The 20,824-nt window shown below is 39.5% G+C and overlaps 1 protein-coding gene across 4 annotated transcripts in view; it reads left to right on the top strand.

Annotated features, from left to right (window-relative positions):
• Positions 1–20,824, top strand: part of Ssbp2 (single stranded DNA binding protein 2) — a 255,173-nt gene that overhangs the window by 225,827 nt on the left and 8,522 nt on the right. For all 4 annotated transcript variants that reach the window (XM_075976344.1, XM_075976346.1, XM_075976345.1 and 1 more), the window contains 5 exons: positions 3,942–3,977; positions 5,728–5,782; positions 9,245–9,315; positions 12,571–12,649; positions 14,697–14,725. In XM_075976344.1, the coding sequence (XP_075832459.1) occupies positions 3,942–3,977; positions 5,728–5,782; positions 9,245–9,315; positions 12,571–12,649; positions 14,697–14,725 (270 nt within the window). The remainder of the gene's footprint in view (positions 1–3,941; positions 3,978–5,727; positions 5,783–9,244; positions 9,316–12,570; positions 12,650–14,696; positions 14,726–20,824) is intronic.

Raw genomic sequence — 20,824 nt, 5'->3', positions numbered from 1 at the left:
CCTAGCCCTGACCCTGACTGACGCTGGTTTAAGCTACAGATCTTACTGGACTTGTCCCAGTTGTCTAAATAGTATCTTTATGCCACTCTTCGGCCCTGTGCCTGCTGCTTTCTTCCGGAACAGCCTGCTCAGCTCGCATTTGTCTCTGCTAACTGCAGCTGTGTTGACTGTGAAGCAGTTGTTCAGAATGTCCCGTAGCTTGGTTTTGCTGACACCTGCCCGGATTGGCAGGAGGAGCTTTGTGTTTTCCTCACAACACCATTGCTGGAGACTCCTGTGGGCCTGTCTTGCCTCTGGTCACCTTAATTTGGATCGTTTGGCTAAGCTGCTGCTGTGCAGTGTCTGTTACATGAAAATTACTGTTTTTCTCTATAAATACCCATGTAGAACCATATTTGAAACTGAGGTAAATGTTCTTTTTCTTCCTCATCCTCAGCAGCCATTTCTAGCATCTATTGGTGATTCTTACCTGAACCTTTTCTTTCCCTACTGCAATGATCACTGAATGGATATTTTAAAATGTTTTCTTTCCTTCTCTCTTGGTTGAATTTTTAGTAGAGCAAAGGCTTGTTCGTTCTGAATGCTCTCTATTTATTTACTTTTCATTATAGTTATTAACACATTCATTGTACAGATTAATGGGAATCTTTGTTCTCACATGCATTTGTTCATTTGTCCTGTCTATCCACCCTTCAAACCTCTATCCTACCTTTTCCATTATTCTTCCAGCCCCCTCCCCAGTCCTTAGTAGTCTTTCTTCTAAAAACCTTGATTTAAATCTGATTTAGGTTCCAAGAGTTGAGAACATGTACCTCTCAGAGCTCCCCCTTGCTCTATAGCCCTTGTTCATACCACCAACTATTAGTATTAAGACACAGAATTCCCATCTAGCTTAGTCATGCAACATACTTGACCCTTAATTTTCTTAATCAACTTTTTGTACCTAGATGATTGTGACCCTTTGCCTCTGTGATCTTACTTACCAACTGTGTCTTCATTTTAACATGTTTACTATATTTTGTGTGTGCACACATGCATACGTGTGTGTGTGTGTTCCTAACTGTATGTAAGAGCACCCCATGCATACAAGAGCCTATGGAGTTCATGAGAGTACACTGGACTCTCTGGAGCTAGAATTATGACACCATTTATCATTATGTCCTTCCAAATAATTTATGAAATGATTCTCAGTTCTGCAATTCTGTGTATTGTGGTCAGCATTCTCCACAACCCCCTTTGCCATCTCTTGACTGAAAATGTACATGTCTAGAAAACCCTTTACTTTCTATTGCATGCATTTGTTTCTGGTCCAAGCATGTGGCCTTATCTTTTACCATACAGCCCACAAATCCTACAGTGTAGCAGCCATTAAACAATTGTGTAACATCCCCTGAATGTACTGTGCAGCGTCATTTCTTTTCGTTCCTTCAGGTCTTCTCATCATTCTTGTTTTCCCTGCCTTCTTTCTGTGCATCTCAGGTTTCCAGCTCAGAAACAAACCCGCTATACTCATCAGTGTCTTTGTCTCTTTCAGTGTAGTGTGTGTCTTTCATGCTATGTCATCCCATCCTGGGCATCTTTCAAGAGCGCGGATTCAGTTATGTGCCAGGAGTAGGAGCCCAAAGATACAGAATTATAATCAGATGACTGAATATATTGTAGAAATAGTTTATATAAACTAAAATAAAAGAGCTTGTCTAGACAAAGATGGGAGTAAATTTAACAGCTAGGTGAGATAAGAATTGGTAAAGTATTTAAAGTGAAAGTTCTATTTCACCATGTGAAAGGATTGTCAAGACCTAGTTGGAGGTGCTGTCCTTGAAAACTAACAGAAGGCTTTTGTTTTCTTTTTCTCTCTAGCATAATAATTGTAATTTTAAATCTGTAAACAGCATCATGCTGAACTGAACATAATGGTTTAATGTATGGCAGGAGGGCAAAATATCTACTCAGGATGACGTAATGGCTCTGAAGGCCAGCTCACAGAGGGAAAAAGAAGTCCAAATTTCAGAATTTATTTTTCATTCAGAAATTTCATGAGCTGTGTGCTGGACCCCTTTGGTAACTTGAAATCTGACAAATGGAAATATTTATAACAAGAATTTTTCTTCCTCCTAAAGTTTGTGTGCTCATTACTTACATGTCAGGGCTTCTGCAAAGGCTGAACCAGGAAGTGTGATGATTGTTAGGGCAGAGCATAGAAAATGTAACTAGTATGTCACAGAGTGTGGTTATATTTGTGATTTTCTCATCCTTGCTTTATGTTTTCCTCCAGGAAATCTCTTGTAAAACAGAGAAGCTAACTAGCAGATGATGAGAGAAGTAGGAATCAGTTTGGTAGGCTTTGGAAGAATAATTAAGATACTTGGGAGACAAACTACAGAGTATAGGAGAATACAGGGCTATTTAGTTGTAAACAGACCAAGACTAATTAACTAAGAAAACATGAAAGTGTAATAAAAAGAAATCCAACAGGAATGCAGGGTAAGTTTTGTAAGAGAGATGTCAGGCAAAGGAGTTGCCCAGATGTTGGCACAGGGGTGCTGAACTCTCAGAAAGGAAAGAGAAAATGCAGTATGTTACAGAGTTCAAGAATGTATTATAAAGATGATAAAAGATGGTTAGATTATTGTGCTAGATAATAGCAGAGTAAGAAAACACTGACCAGGTGCTGAAGACAGGGAGATGAGATGTGTTCTAGGAACCAGGAGAATAATGACAATTCAGAGGGGGTAAATGTCTGTATTTAAAGCAATGTATTAAGAAGTCTGGATGGTAGATCATGACCTAAAAAGGGCATAAGAAAGCAAGGTCATGAGCTTTCTGAACGGAGGCCAGGGTCAGTGCTGTGAGAGACCCTAGTACCCAGGGGAAGTAATGCCCTTCACTAGTAGCTGAGCACCACAGCAGGTTGGGCTCAGTCAGCCCCTACAAACACCAACCAGAGTAGAGGCTTTGGCACCCTGTGCTCTGTGCTCACACAAAATAAGGACCCCAAACAGTGAGGAGAAAGCCTTTTCAAATAGCTTACTGTTAAATAGTTCTAAAAATCATCAAGTATTTTAAAGGGGAAACTGTGCTTTATGGAGTTCCTTATTTGTGGCCTCGTATTCCTGTGTTGTTATGTCAAGTTTAGGGGCCATCAGAGAAAGGAATCAGCGTTTTCACCACTCAGGTCTTATTCTGGCCCTGACTAGCTCATTCCAGGGAGACAAATTATTGTCTTTCCTCAGAATAAAGCTCATGGGCTGTATTATGCAAGTGAGCTAGTGGGCTTGTTGAAAAAGAAAATGTTTAATTTTCCATTAACACCCACACTTAGGTGTTTATTTTAAAGTATGTTTTTACTGTTCACTTCCTTCATCAGCGCCTTGTGAATCAGAACCTCCTCCTGCCTGGAAAATGGCCTCTTCCAGGGAGCTTCATCTGAAGACAAAGCACATTCCTCACAGATTATCAGCCAATTCCTTTGAATTGATTGCATTGTTTTAATATTAACTAGGCAGGGAGTGTGAGAAATGACATGCACTGCATGGAAGTAGCAGCAATGTCTTTTAATGTGTACATAGACTAGAAGTTTTATATGTACAGGCTACTAATCTGAAATGTTCTGCTTTCCTGGTCTTAGCTGTACAAGGATACATCTTCTATTTATAGACTATCTCATTAGTACCGCACAGTGGATACAACTCACCTAAGCCAATATAATTTGAAACTATAATTTGGAATTCCTCTTGACTAAAATCTATATTTTCTTGTGAGTTCAATATAATGTTACAATTGTTTGGATTTTTGGCACTTAGAGAGATATAAATTCCTTTATGTTTTATTGTACTTTGGAATGTATTTTAAACTTGATTTTAAAAAAGCTGATTTATTTAATTCAATCTCGTTTAGTCACATGAATCAAAATATTTGTTTCTGTCCTGTTCATGTTTCAGATACCGTACTCCTCAGCATCTCCTGGAAATTATGTAGTAAGTACATTTGGGTTTGTTTGCTCGTAAGAATTGATGTTACATTTTATTTGAGCAATGAAACTGTTGCCCAGATGTTCCGAAGAGCCCCTGTGTATTGACCAAGAAGTGAACATCTTGGGTTGTTTCATCTGCCAACCTCAATACATATGTTGATGTTCATTAGTGAAACAGTTATCAGTCTGGCTAGAATTGCCTGGAGTACTCTGCTTTACTTTGGCGTATGTTTCTGGGAACTACTACAATACTCTCTATCCAATCATGAGGAGAGTCATCCCAGTTATAGAATGTTATGCTTGAATTCACAGTTCTCCATAAGAGTAATGTACACACCCTCTCCCTGCCCACTCACCACACAAAGGCTAAGAAAACATGACGTTTTATCCCAACCACAAAGTGGATCAGACTGCAGTAATAATTTGGAAGGATCTTACAGGCTTTTTCTATTACTAGAAACTGAAAATACCTATTTCATTGTTACGATCTAATACATATTAACATTTCTCAGTATTTTTGTAGACCTAAAGCCAAAACTTGCAGGTTTTGGACCTCCTCTCTTAAAGTCACAGATGACCCTTTGGCTTCACTCTTTTATGTTCCTTGTTCATCCAAAGACCTCCAGAAGTGATAAATTTTTTTGGTAAAATTTAGGAGAAAATATTAACACAAAAGCAAGTATAAAATAGTAAAGTAGGAAGCCTTTTCCAAAGTAATTTTCAGAGGTTATGGGCAACTACAACGCAGTAAATACAGGTACACAAGAGGAAGATGAATGAGCACCTTAACCGCTGCAGAAACACTGCGTGCTGCTCCTGGACCTGGGTCTTAGTGCTCAGGGTTCCCCTGAGCCGTTCCAGCCAAAGACGGCCAACTCTTGACACAATATGTATGAAACAAAATAAATGAATTAGAATGATTCTCTTTCTTAAAGTCACTTAATAGGCTTGAAAAGTTGTTCATGAGATTATATACATTTATTTTAAAAGACATTTTAGTTGTTTACTTAGTGGGAAGTGCAGATATTATTTGAAGTAACTGGTAGACTGTATGTACACACTCAGAGTAAAGATTTAAGTTAATTTGACCACTATACATAGGGTACCTGAAGAATTCTAAAGCTCGTTGGTTTAGTTGTCAGAATTAAGGGCAGACTCACTCCTGCCTCATCAGGGGTAGTGGGGCTGCAGCCTCCGTAGCCGCAGCCTCAGGGAGGACCGTGTCTCATTTCTCACTGAAGCGATAGCTAGTGTACTGAGCTCTGTGTCGCAGCTGAAGCCAACAGAGAAAAGAAACGGTGTTAGTTGGTCTGGAGTGTGGACCTCTGAGTGTCTCTTAGAGACTCTCTGTGAGTTTTAGTAAAAGCCAATGACGCAGAATGTCAGAAAATTACAGCGAACAATTAAAGTACACGTGAATTATTCCTACTTTGTTGATTTGTAAAGGCCCTATTAAGTGGTTTCTTCTTAACCTCATTATAGGTGATGTGATTAAATCATGAATAATAAACCAGTGTTACAGGCTTATTGTTTTTGGAAACTTGTCAAAACAGTCTCAACATAGTTAAGCTAAATTATGTTTTGCATAATATTGAGTTGATTGTGAAGCAGAGAAAATAAATTACAGAGGAAATATATTTGCTTTGTATTTTAAAATTGGGTTATTATAGAGATAAGTATAACCTTTTTCTGCTTTTCCTTACATTGTTTAATGAAATGCTTTATTTTTTCTGAAATCTTGTGTAATTATTTAGGGTCCTCCAGGAGGCGGAGGGCCACCAGGAACGCCCATCATGCCTAGTCCAGCAGGTATGGTAATTCCAACAAGATACATGGGCATTTGACTCCTAAGATAAAACCACAGAATATAGAAATTTTTTTCTTAAATCAACTTAGGAATTTTTATTGTCTCAACATGTTTAAAGACTGGAGGAAGCAGGCGAGAAGAAGTCAAGATCTTAGCTTCAGTCCTTAAAGATTTAGAAAATTCCTCTTGTGTGGATTATAGATTTTGACAATATGGGCAATGTGTTGATTTATATGAATTGCAGATAAATTACCTGCAAATCCCTTAAAACTAAGAAGAATCCATAGCCCCCAACTCAGAAAATCTCCAGGAGTAAAACTAAAGACCCATTAGATTAGAATGGCAAACTGACTCCCACCCCACATCTACCATGTTACTGAGTATGGGTGTGCTTATAGTATTATTTACCCTACATGTCTATAGGAATTTATTAGTTAATAGATTGACTGGCTACTGCTGAAAGATTTTTTTAATCTTCTAAAATGAGATATACTTGAGTATTTACATAATAATTCAACATAATCATTTCAAATAGCATTAGCCTATTTTTTTCTTGAAACTTTAACAGAGTATTAAACATATTTGGAGACTAGTAATTGGAATTTAAATTATCAAAGATCCATCAAGTTATGGAACATGTATCAAGGGCTATCAGGTGGTTCTTAAGAATTGATTCCAGATCCCCTAGTGCTGGAATTGCCGATGATTGGGAGCCCCTTGATATTTATGTTGGGAACTGAACTCAGGTCCTCTGCAGGAGTGGTATGTGCTCTTAACAGTAGGGTCACCTCTCCTGACCCACAATTTTGTATAGACGTGTATGTATGTATGTATGTATTATGTATGTATTATGCATGTGTGTATGTATGTATGTGTATCGCACACATGTATATTTATACATATGTATGTGTCCCAGAAATTTTAAAAGCAGAGAAATAAGCTAAGGTTTTCAGTATTTCTTGGTAATAAAATAGATTTGAAATGTTTATAATTAAAAATAATTTTAGTATGGTTCACCGTGAAGTCAAATATATTTAGATTTTGTTCTAAGATATACAGGAGTTTAAAATTCATTATTATTAATAATGCTGGCAAATAATTTTTTATTTTGTATATTTTATTTAAAACCAAATTTGGCAATATGAAATGTTACTTAAATTTACTATTTCTCTCTTTCCATAAAATTGTCATTATCTCTATCTTCAAAGTGTCCACACTGAAAATGAAGCAGAATCCATCAAAGATAAATTTATGAACTAATTGCCTCCCGTGCGTTTCAGTCTCCTATTATGAAGCTAATGTGTAGTTTATGAGATGGTGTGTGATTTTTCTCTTTTCGCTATTGACTAGAACCTACCTTCAAGCAACACTAAGCATATCAAGGGATGAGTAGTCTACCGACATCTTCAGCGTGCCTTCCTGGCCTTGCTCACATACTTTTGTAAAGGCATCCTTTAATAATGGGCCTGTGTCCTCAGCCCCAAAGACGCATGCCCTTAGGTTCACTTCAGTGTAAGACTCTTCCATGAATCAAAAGGAGTCAGGCATTTCCCAGAAAGCCATCCTTATTCCTTTTGATGATTTTCTCTCATTTGGATGAAATTATCTTTTCAATTAGTCTTAAAAATGATAAATTCATCTCTTGCATATTTAAAATACGTAATCCATTTTTCTTTCACCAAAAGTAAAGATAAAACTTATTTAAGGTTTTCATATATTTAAAAACAAATCCAAAATTTTCTGAAATATCATAGAACTTTCTAGACAAATTAAATGCAATAAATATAATTTGTTGTCCAAGGCACACAAGCTAAGTAAAATATAGCCCATTTTTCTCTGATGAACTCTTGATAGCCAGGATGAGCAGAAGGGAGATACAAGGCTCCCTGCATTGGTTGGGGAGCATGCATGCACTCAGAAACCTCAGGGAAACTTACACTAGAAACAGCATTTGAAATGGGCCTTGAATAGTGACCAGAACTCCTGTAGGTGGGGCTGGTGAGAAGATTCTAGGCAGGAGAGAGAATGAAAATAGAAGATGGGCAAGGCTGGTGGTAGACAAGAAGGAGTAAGTTACCTTAAGTGATAGAAGTATTCATGAAGGAGGACATGAAAAAATTATAGCTGCAAAAATAGGTTGGGATCTCACTTACTGTTCAAAAACAAAAAGGCCAGCCTGAGGGGATACATTCTGGTTTATTCACTATTATGAGGTATTTATTTAGAAGTAATCTAGCTGCTCTTAGTTTAATCCCAGCACTTGGGAGACAGAGGCAGGTGGACTTCTCTGAGTTCAAGGCCAGCCTGGTCTACATAATGAGTTCAAGGACAGCCACAGGTACACAGTGAAACCTGGTCTCAAAAAAAAAAAAAAAGTAAAATCTAGTGCTGAGATTTATATATCACTGTTGATAAATGACCAATGAATAATACTGTGCTTACTCTAAATACTACACATGAAAATCACAGGCTAATTAATGTCTAGTAAGTAGACACACACGGCAGAAGTAATTATATCTCTCTGTGGTCATTACCATAAGAAAGCATCTTATTTTACCCTCTCTGTTGAGTCAATACAAAACTCATTTTTTTCAAACACTTAATCCTTTTCAAAATAAAGATCTATTGTAATACATGTAAGTAAACTTGGTAGTTTTAAGAAAATAAAAAACTATTTTATAACTAATTTCCTCAATGTAAAATAATTGACTTTCACTCTGGGTTTTACTTCATAAAATATGTGTGGAGATTGAATTAGAATTAGCTAGTACGCATGAAGTATAAGTTCTAGAGTAGTGTAGACTCTTGTGTACACTTATAGAGTAAATATTGCAGTTATTTTAATAAAAGAACAGAAGAAAGTCATCAAAAAGTTGCTGAAAGCCATGGGTGGTAATTCAGTACTTGGGAAACTGAGACAGGAGGATTGCTATGAATTCAAGGCCAGATAGAGCCATAAGACAAGACCATCTCTGGAAAGGAGAAACAAGTCAATAGAAGTATCTGCTTTTTCTTCAAGCAAGACTGTTTCTTTTACTAGTCTTGCTGTAATCTCATGTTTGAAATTAAGTCAGTATATTCTACCAGTTTCATCCTAAAATTCAAATTTTTCCCTTTAGAATTCTAAGAAAATCCTGAAAATTGAAAAGCTACTTAATTTGAATTTTTAAAATTGTCTGATATCATTGCTTATGGAGTCAAATATACTATAATTTTTTGAAATTCCTAATGTTCAATTGGCCTGAATTACTGAGGTGTTTACACCTCTCTTCATGTTCCTGACTTATGACTTTAGAACAGTCCAGTTTGGGTCAGATAATGACTGCCAGGAAATGTTTCCAAGCATTGCTAATGACTATGTCTGCTGTGTATCTAGCTGGCAAGTTCTGTGTATGCCAAGGTCATTTTTGGTTGTTTTGTGACGGCTTTGGTAGAAATATTAATTAAGTGATGTTTTGTTTCAGATTCAACAAATTCTGGAGACAATATGTATACTTTAATGAACGCAGTACCTCCTGGGCCTAACAGACCTAATGTAAGTATGGATTTTAAATTTGGGTTATAATATAGTAATTTTCCAAATAAATTTAGATATAGATATAAACATGTTATGCTTATATGTAAGTACATAGGGTAGCTAAAATTGAAAAAAAGTCAGCAAATACATGTATTGTGTATCAAACTAATTAAAACCTACATGCCTGTAGTCTTGGAATCTTCTAAAGCATCAAGTACCTTCTAAAGCTGCAGAGGCAGGGAAGAGTAGCGTGCAGCACATCACAGGCTCTTGGACTTCCATTCTAACTTCCCAGCACAGCTCTTAACTGTGCTCTTGTTAAAAGCCCGGTAAGAACATTCCATCCAGTCACTCTCTGACGTTCCAGTTGTGTGCATGCATCACAAGTTCTTTCTAAAAGACCAATTGTGCTTTATTTCATTTTGTTCTCTTACTGTGTGCAAGTGTGCACTTGTGCTGGTTACGTGTGCTATGGTACACATGCAGAGGTCAGAGGGCAACTAGAAGTACAGCTTTCTCTCCATCCACTATGTTTATTCTGGGGATTGAGCTCAGATTTTGGGTGGCAAAGTGCCTTGGCCATCTTTCCTACCTACCTGTCCGTGTGTTTTTAGCAGCAACCTTGTTCTCCTGGGAAGGTGTGTGAGCTGGTGGCATTTAGGCTTGTCTGAATAGTTTCCCCCCAAGCCACCCACCCAGCCTGCCTGCCTGCCTGTCTTCTTTCCTTCCTTTTCTTTTCCCTGTGCCCTCCCCTTCCTGTCTTGTTTAATCTGCTCTGGTCCTGAAGGCTAGTGTGATTCAGCACTCTGACCACACACACTCTAATCAATGCTCAGTCCATGTGGATTGGCGTATGAATTGGAAACATTTAGAAGAAAATGCTGCCTTCGGTAGGTACTTACCTCCAAGCATAAGATGACCATACCTGCCTTCAGTTGGCACAGAAGCATTCTAGAGGCGCGTGGAGGTGAAAGGGCACTGACCGTGAACTCCCCTCACAGCTCTGCCCCAGCATGTCAGTTCACAGCTACTGCTAAGATTTTACTTGAAAAGAAGCAATCCTGCTGCTTTACAAATGGGAGCGGAGCTGCTGCAGTCTGAAGTAAGCTGGCGCAGCCCAGGTGACTAAAAACAGTTAGCAGTGCATCCCTAAGTAGCTGAATGTGTTTAACCTGCAGGAGGAAGTCATTCTCTGTCCCCATTCAGTGATCTCTCACCTACTAAGACAGTGTTGACACTGGCATCGTGATTCAACAGAAATATTCATAATGAGCCAATAGCATCCGCAGCTTCCTTTTTATTAATTTTTTTAAAGAAAACAAACTATCTTTTTTCATTATACATACCAATCCCAGTTCCCACTCCCTTCTCTCCTCCCAGTCCCTTCACATACTCTCCCACCCCACCCCCATCCACTCCTCAGAGAGGGTGAGGCACATTGCTTTGGGCTGAGCAAGGTATCCATCCAAAGAGAACAGGTTCCCAGAAAGCCAGTACATGCAGTGGGGATAAATCCTGGTTCCACTGCCAGTGGCCCCTCAGTCTGCCCCAACCAGGCAACTGGCAACCACATTCAGAGGAACTAATTTGATCCTAGGCTTGTTCCTTCCCAGTCCAGCTGGAGTTGGTGAGCTCCCATTAGCTTAGGTAGACTGTTTCAGTGGGTGAACCCACCATGGTCTTGACCTCTTTACTCATATTTTCATTCCTCTCACTCTTGAACTGGACTTTGGGAGCTCAGTCCAGTGCTCCGATACAGGTCTCTGCTTCTGTTTCCATCAGTTTCTGGATGAAGGTTCTATTTTGATATTTAAAATATCCATCAGTCTGACTAGAAGGCAAGGCAAGTTCGGGCCCCCTCTCTTCTATTGCTTAGGGTCTTAGCTGGGGTCATCCTTGGGGATTCCTGGGAATTTCTCTAGAGACAGATTTCCTTTGCTTTGCAGAAACTTCTCAGTTTTAGGAGGTCCCATTTATTTATTGTTGCTCTCACTGTCTGTACTGCAGGGTGATATTTAGGAAGTTGTCTCCTGTGCCCATGCATTAAAAACTACTTCCCACTTTCTCTCCTATTAGGTTCAGTGTGGTCAGATTTATATTGAGGTCTTTAGTTCATTTGGATTTGAGTTTTGTACATGGGGATAGCTATGGATCTATTTTCATTCTTCTGCTTGTTAACATCCAGTTATGCCAGCACCATTTGTTGAAGATGATTTCTTTTTTCCATTGTATAATTTTAGTTTCTTTGTCAAAAGTCAGGTGTTCATAGATGTGTGGATTAATATCCGGGTCTCCGATTCAATTCCATTGGTCCTCCTGTCTGTTTTTATGCCAGTACCAGGCTGTTTTCATTACTGTAGCTCTGTAGTAGAGTATGAAGTCAAGGATGGTGATGCCTCTGGAAGTCCCTTTATTGTACAGGATTGTTTTGGCTACCCTGGGGTTTTTGTTTTTCCATATGAAGTTGATGATTGTCCTTTCAAGGTCTGTGAAGAATTGTGTTGGGATTTTGGTGGGGATTGCATTGAATCTATAGATTGCTTTTGGTCGGATTGCTATTTTTATTATGTTGATCCTACCTATCCAAGAGCATGGGAGATCTTTCCATTTTTCTGGTATCTTCTTCAATTTCTTTCTTAAAAGACTTAAAGTTCTTGTCGGATAGGTCTTTCACTTCTTTGGTTAGTGTTACCCCAAGATAATTTTTGTGGCTATCGTGAAAGGTGATGTTTCTCTGATTTCTTTCTCAGCTTCTTTATCATTGTATATAGGAGGGCTACTGATTTTTGAGTTGATCTTGTATCATGCCACATTACTGAAAGTATTTATCAGCTATAGGAGTTCCCTGGTAGAGTTTTGGGGGTCACTTATATATGCTATCGTATCATCTTCAAATAACAAAAGTTTGATTTCTTCCTTTCCAACTTGAATCCCCCGAGCAGCTTCTTAAGAACTCCTTGGGGGTATGAAAGGGACTTCATCACCATCAAGGAGAGAAGGCTGATCTTCTGATTTGCATAGGAAGTCCATGCATTTCAGTTGGGCATGTCTCAGGAGAAAAAGAAAAATGGACAGAAAGGAAGATTAGCTTGAACATCCAGAAGTTAGAGATGAGAGGGGTGAGACAGACAAAGAATCCGCAATCTTTAAAGTATCCTGAAAAGTTTCTACACCTGGAAATAAATCATGGCAGTCTCTAATGTAAATAAGTATTGCTAAATAAAATGAATTTCCATATGATCACAATCACATTGTTTATTTTTTTAAAAACAGTTTCCAATGGGTCCTGGGTCAGATGGCCCCATGGGTGGATTAGGAGGAATGGAGTCCCATCACATGAATGGCTCTTTAGGTAAGGCTTTTCTGTAAGATGTATGGAATAAATTCAAATAAAACATTAGTTCCATACTGTGGGTATTGTGGTATACAAAGCTCTTTCATGTCCGGATACTTGTTTGAGTGGTCATGTGATTTGTACTGTATTGGGTGTGAACTGGAGAGCACTTGAAAATCAGCGGCATGAGGTTGGTTCTGTCCAGATTGCCCACAGGTATTGATGCCAGTCTGTGACAGCATAAGTGTCCCATGGCCATAGGAGACTGTTCCACTGTGCATGTGCCATGCTACCTAACCCACAGGGCTCCTCTGGCCTTGCCACGGGTGCTTTTGCCTCCAGTCCACGAACCCAGGTTTCTGTAATAATTCCTTAATTTTGTTTTGTATGTTAATGTTTGCCTCATTTTAAATAGAATTAATAACCATACTCTGATAATATTAATGATTCCCTGTGAGACCGTGTTGTGCACCTGCCTTCAGTACAGCAGTAGTTAATAGCACACTTCACATATGACTCTTTCTTAGCAGATGACGCCAAGTAAGGTGAATAAAATACAATGATGAGACCTAGAGGAAAGTAAAGCGAAGCCGACTGGACCTCTCAGCACACTGTGTCATGGTCAGAAGGTGTAGACGCACTGTGCTTGTGGTCACGAGATAGTCCAAAGGCTGACAGTGGTGCCAGGGCTTATAATGGAGCCTTTCACTTACATTAGACAAACCCTGCTTATACTGTCCTGCTTAGAGGATTTCATTCCCCATACTCAGGACCAGAAGTATGGCCCTTGATTCTCTGAAAGTCTGTGTTAAGTGATTCCAAAATCATTTTCGAAAAATTTTGTGCTTTTAAGGACCCATATTTTTGTACATTTCAAAGTTCTGGTTCATTTTATTTTGGTTGACATGAAGTATCTGGTTATTGAAGCCAATAGTCATGTGTAATTATTTAACTTAAAGGTAGAGAGAACGTAACATTCAAGTCCTCAGGCACACTGCCGCTTACCAGGTGTACACCAGGCACACACATTACCGGCTACCATAACGGACATCTTGAAGAAACGTACGCATCGTCACACAGTGTTCCATTTGACAGTACTACTATAGAATTCGATTTTTCCATGTATCGCAAAAATATTCTCAATCAGCCAGGCAGTGGTGGCATACACCTTTAATTCCAGCATTTGAGAGGCAGCAGGACAGCAGCAGGTGGATCTCTGTGAGTTCAAGTCCAGCCTGGTCTACAGAGTGAGTTCCAGGACAGCCAAAGCTACACACAGAGAAACCCTTTCTGAAAGAAAAAAGAAGCCACTCTCAATCTGTCAAGTTGGAGAATTTGATCATAGTTAGAAGGCTTTGGTTACAGCGCTGCTAGAATCAGCTTCCAGATGAGCGTCACAGTGGCTGATACCTAGCGCCTTGCTTTCTGAACTGGACATTAGTCTACATATTCACATGTAACAGTGCAGGGTGTGTGCATCCATGTGTCACAATGTGTACCTTTTTATCACAAGAGAGTCATGCTAAGCTCTTATTTTTGCTGTTCAGTAAATGCTGCTATTAAAATGTTATAATATTTTACACTAAGATTAGCTGTGGAGAATAAAATAATTTAAAATAAAACTGACATTGTGACAGTTATGATTGTTGCTAGTTAGTATATAATCCCATCTCCTATGTCTCTCAAGAGTCAAAATTAAAATTTAACATATCTTGAAGATTAGTTTCTATTTTGTATATTGAGTGCTATTTTTAATATTAGTAATAATACTTTTGAATATTGTAGTAAAATATGGTTCAGAATATTGTTAGATAGTCTTCGAAATTCCATTTTAAACTATCAGATTTACAACATCATTTTCATTAAAAGATACAGATCTGTACATGTAGATGATCTCTCTAGCGGTCTCCATGGGGTCTACAGCCGTGACTCCGCTCCTGCTGCTAGGATTCAGATGATGGGCAATGGAAGCGGTTAGTGCTGGCATAGTAGCTCGCTCCCTCGGGAGTCTCCATTTGTAAGGGCTCTCTCACTAATGAAGGTTATCTTTTCCCCTTTGCTTCAGGCTCAGGAGATATGGACAGTATTTCCAAGGTGAGTAACATGCTTCTCTGTTTAATTCCACGTGGAATGCTAAGGTTACTAAGTGAGCTTTATGAATATTGTTCTTCAACAAAAATTTGAAAGTAGAGGTTCAGACATAATCATTCAGCAATTAAAATATGAATATGTATAATCTTTAGGAAAGGAAAATATGATAAGCAGCTTAACCGTGTTCTGAAGCTCCATGGAGAGCTGGACTGAGGTGCGGGTGATCTTTCAGAAAGTTGTAACATCTGGAAAGTGTCTACAGCACTGTAGCCGTAGATACCTGAGAAGTTGGCTACACATGGTATATAAACACGGCATTTGTATGTTAACCTGGTCTTTCAAGCCTTCCTTAGATGGAGTTGGCATGTACAGTCATTATTCTTGTTCTCAATGCTAGGAAAGTAATCAGAAGGAAATTAATACATGTAGAAAAAATGATGTGTCTGCATTTTTCCTCCTTCAATAATTTGAATATCTAAAATTAATATTTTGGTAAAATTCTTTACATATTTTTAAATAACATCTAAATACTTCCTAGGTCATATGAAAGCAAAGTAGTTCTCTGAGAGTCAGACATATTTGAGATGAGAACTAAAATTAGCTAACACTGAAATGACCCCTCAAAGTCTGCTTTAGATCAGTAACTAGAGAGAGTCACTGCGGACAACTGTGCTTCTCATTCCAGCTATATTTGTGTGGAAATATACAATTCCTCCACCACAAAAAAAGTGAGATTACCTGAGCCATAGACGAGTTTAAACTAAGGTTTCTGACCCGCAGATATTACACAGGGCAGCCCTGCCACTGCCTGGGGTCTGCCTGCCATCCGAGGTCTAGGGACACTTAGGGGAGGTGTTTGGAAACAGAGATGTATTCTGGAAAAACATTGATTTATAACAGGCACTAAGTTGCCTCTGTGAGAAATGGTATTCATAATGTTTCTTTCCAAAGCAAGAGGCCCCGTGTGATTGTATTACAGCCGTCGGTTTTGGAGCTGCCCTTTCCTGAGCTCTCCTCAGTTAGCTGTGAACCATTACGGTCACATTTGAGTAGTGTATTCTTGTACCTAGAGATTGTTCTGAACATAAACTTGGAATGTCTTAATTGCTATAGAACATCTTCCTAAAGCTTGCATTAATAAACTATAACCTTTTATGCCAAACAAACAAACAAAATTCTATAGGGACAAGGACTTTATCACTTATAAATTCCTTTTTTAATATTTTTCCAATAGAATTACAATGATGAATTAAATACTAACTTTTATATTTTCCAATGCTAGTAACCTGCTTAATGAACTGCTAGTTTTCTTGTTTAACACCTAAGCATTAGTTGACTCTGTGTTGTGTGTTAAGTATTGATGTGATCGGTGAGAAAGAAAAAAAAAAAGACTTCTCTGGAAACAAACACCATCTCTCTGTCCTCAAGTGGTTACTCCTCACACAGGGATACTTTCATTAGTAAAGAACAATGAGCCAGGTGCGCACGCCTTTAATCCCAGCACTTGGGAGGCAGAGGCAGGTGGATCTCTGTTACTTCAAGGCCAGCTTGGCCTACAGAGCTAGTGCCAGGACAGGCTCCAAAGCTATAGAGAAACCCTGTCTCAAAAAAAGGAAGGAAGGAAGGAAAAGAAAGAAAGAAAGAAAGAAAGAAAGAAAGAAAGAAAGAAAGAGGAAGGAAGGAAGGGAAAGAAAGAAAGAGGAAGGAAGGAAAAGAAAGAAAGAAAGAAAGAAAGAAAGAAAGAAAGAAAGAAAGAAAGAAAGAGAGGAAGGAAGGAAGGAAGGAAAAGAAAGAAAGGAAGAAAGGAAAAGAAAGAAAGAAAGAAAGAAAAAGGAAGGAAGGAAGGAAAAGAAAGAAAAAGGAAGGAAGGAAGGGAAAGAAAGAAAGAGGAAGGAAGGAAAGGAAAGAAACAAAGAAAGAAAGAAAGAAAGAAAGAGGAAGGAAGGACTGAAAAGAAAGAAAAAGAAAGAAAGAAAGAAAGAGGAAGGAAGGAAGGAAGGAAGGAGGAAGGAAGAAAGGAAGGAAGGAAGGAAGGAAGGAAGGAAGGAAGGAAGGAAGGAAGGAAGAAGGAAGAAAGAAAGAAAGAACGAACGAACAGTGGGCCAAGGCAGCATGCTGGGCTCTAACCCCAAATACGACAAATGTAGGATCCCTGTCCCCTAAGAAGCTCTATGTAACTGAACAGACAAAACTGGAAAAAAAATAAAAGTTTGGATCTTGTGTTTGTGGCTATTAGAAACAATAACTTAACAATTAAGAGAGGATTTGAAAAACTTGCTAAAAAAATAAAAATTGAAGACTGGTCAGCAAAATGGCTCAGTAAATATAGGCATTATGAGTCCAGAACCCTGAGTTTGACCTCCCAGAACTCAGGTAAAGGTGGAATGAGAAGTGACCCCTTGAAGTTGTGTCTGACCTTTGCATGCCACAGCACAATGCCCACACACATGCCCACAGTACACACACACATGCCCACAGTACACACACACATGCCCACAGTACACACACACATGCCCACAGTACACACACACATACCCATAGCATACACACATGCCCACAGTACACACACACATGCCCACAGTACACACACACATGCCCACAGTACACACACACACACACACACACATACCCATAGCATACACACATGCCCACAGTACACACACACATGCCCACAGTACACACACACACACATGCCCATAGCATACACACATGCCCACAGTACACACACACATGCCCACAGTACACACACACACACATGCCCATAGCATACACACATGCCCACAGTACACACACACATGCCCACAGTACACACACACACACACACATACCCATAGCATACACACATGCCCACAGTACACACACACATGCCCACAGTACACACACACACATGCCCACAGTACACACACACATGCCCACAGTACACACACACACATGCCCACAGTACACACACATGCCCACAGTACACACACATGCCCACAGTACACACACACACACATGCCCACAGTACACACACATGCCCACAGTACACACACGCACACATGCCCACAGTACACACACACATGCCCACAGTACACACACGCACACATGCCCACAGTACACACACACATGCCCACAGTACACACACACATGCCCACAGTACACACACACACACACATGCCCACAGTACACACACACATGCCCACAGTACACACACATGCCCACAGTACATACACACACATGCCTGCAGTACACACACATGCCCACAGTACATACACACACATGCCTGCAGTACACACACATGCCCACAGTACACACACACACACATGCCCACAGTACACACACACACACACACATGCCTGCAGTACACACACATGCCCACAGTACACACACACACACATGCCCACAGTACATACACACACATGCCTGCAGTACACACACATGCCCACAGTACACACACACACACATGCCCACAGTACACACACACACACACACATGCCTGCAGTACACACACATGCCCACAGTACACACACGCACACATGCCCACAGTACACACACACATGCCCACAGTACACACACATGCACACAGCACACATGCATACACATACACATAATAATAATACATTCTAAAAAATTAAGCACAAGCTACAAAACTCAAGAGAGGTAAACATTTAGCTAGGGGAATTGTGTGTGATGGGTATTTTTTGTTTTTTGTTTTGTTTTTCTTTTTTTGGTTGTTGTTTTTGGTTTTTCAAGACAAGGTTCTCTGTGTAATAAATAGTCCTGGCTGTCCTGGAATTCACTTTGTGGACCATCTTGGCCTCAAACTCACAGAGATCCTCCCAAGTGCTGGGATTATAGGCGTGCACCACCACCGCCTGGCTATGTGTGATATCTCTTATATATTTAATGAGCATTTCTTTACAACTGGAGAAAGGTAAGTGGGAATGTAGTAGAGTCCCTTGAATATGAGATCAGTAAAATCTGAATTGTATTTTAAAGCTAAATCTTATAGTAGAAGTATGCAGCACACCCATCTACTGAAATAAAAAGGTCATCAGCATGATTAAAAATAATCCTAAAATAATCCTTTTCTGGATTCTTTGTCATGCTCCCCATTTCCTAAATATGTGCTCAAAACCTGTGCCTTTCTGGTCACTAAGTCCCTTTCTGCACGGGGACCGTGCCTCAGTGACGATTCCACTGGAGACACTGCCCACGGATGACGCCACAGTGAGATGAAGTGCCCCACAGTTCTTGCCAGCTGCACTCATCACCGGTCTTGACAGCCTCGGGTGTCAGGGGCTCTGTTGCCTAAGTCTTCATCTTCCACTGATTTTTGTGCAGCTCAGTTTCTTTAAATGACTCGTGTCATTTTCACAACCTTGGCAGACAATACTTCAGAGAAAAATTAAGCGACATGTTTTGTCCTTATTATTTTAAGTTTTTCTAACATGATCCAGTAACTAGAAGGAATGGGTCTCAGAGATCTAGTGCTGCGTTGATTTATGTTGTAGTCTTATAAAATTCCTTTCAGCTTACTTGTAGAGCCCACCCCCTTAAAGAAACTTGAGTTTGAGCCCCCATGCTATGAAGAGATTGCATGAAAATAGAAATTATTAACGGAAGTGTTGTTTTAAAAAAGCCAGTGTTATTTTTAATGATAAATATTATCAAATCAATACCTTGGGGTATAGAGGTATAGCTAAATGGTAGAGCATTTGCCTAGCATATACAAACATATAGATTCAAATACCAGCACTAAAATATTAATTAAAATACAAATTAAAATAAAACCAACACTTTGATTCAGGAATCAGGCTTGAAGTTAGATAAACTTTTAGAATAAAGAACAATATGTGAAAAGTACAACCCATATCTAAACCACACCAGATATCCAGTGAAAACCCTCGAACAAAGTTTGCTTTACTTTTCTGAACTAAATCTTAGTTACTTTGTAATGGTTGTGGTGGTTACTATGACTAAGGCAACTTATAAAAGAAAGCATTTAATTTGGCGCCTGTTGTTCCAAAGATGTCCATGGCCGTGCCATGGCGGGAGCATGGTGGCAGACAAGATTGCATGGAGCAGTAGCTGGCATGGACTTAGCAAAGCCACACCTCCTTGTCCTCTATGAACCGTCCTACCAAGTTCGCAAATCTATGAGCCTCTGGGGGCCATCCTCATTCAGACCACCACAGTCAGCAATGTCATTCCTGTTTGCAAAGCACAGTTTATTAATTAGCAGCTCTAATAATTAATCTAAAATGATGCATTTAATAAAAATTTGAAAAGGAATAAAGTTGTCAGGTTGACTTCAAAGTGCAATTGCCTTTCTTTATTCTTGGGTAACTAGCATTCTGGAGGAAAAACTTACCAGAAATGGTAGAATTCTCTTTCTGCCGTGCAAGTGTGGTTCTGAGCCCTTGGCGTATAGAACTCCTATGGACTTCAGAGGATCCTTGCTCTCAGATCCTCCCTGCAGGGGGCGCAGTGAGACAAGATGGGAGCTGCATTTACAGCAGCTCATCTGCCTGCCTCGGCTTTACAGGCTAGCCACAGTCTCACAAAGCACATGTCCTTTAGGAACTCGTTCATAAAACTTAGTGTTTGTGATGGGACTTGCTGTAGTAAATCAAAATCCTCTAAGAAACTTTCTTTAAAAAAAAAAACTGAAATATAAGCCATATGGTTTAGGGCAAAAGCAATCTAAGTATCTTTCTCCATTTACAATAACAAAGAGTTTGTTCCTGAATTTTTTAAACTTGATAAATTATAGCTTAAAATGCTTCCTTCAATCCCCATTGCATGGCCTTATAAACATGATTAATATGCCGTTCTGTGTTTCCTGTTGGCGTGGACAGCCTGATACTGTGATAGTTCAGAGTACACTGAGGAGATAAGATGAACCAACTTGGGCAAAGGCCCAGCCGACTTCGTGCTGATTGGTAATAGCAGCTGCTTTGTCTCCGAGAGCTTCCGTAGGAACTGTCCATTTAAACTAATGGTAGGGTGTTTCTCTAGTGGAATGATGGTCCCTATCTCTTCCCTCTGACAGTGAGCTTTCTGGTCCTAAGGCACCTCTCTCGGTAACGATCTTTCTTCCTTATGACTCACATAAAAATA

This window comes from Microtus pennsylvanicus, chromosome 6 (assembly GCF_037038515.1).
Source record: "Microtus pennsylvanicus isolate mMicPen1 chromosome 6, mMicPen1.hap1, whole genome shotgun sequence".
Classification (NCBI taxonomy): Eukaryota; Metazoa; Chordata; class Mammalia; order Rodentia; family Cricetidae; genus Microtus; species Microtus pennsylvanicus.
Note: the sequence above shows the minus strand (reverse complement) of the source record. Positions and strands in the feature narration are given on the sequence as shown.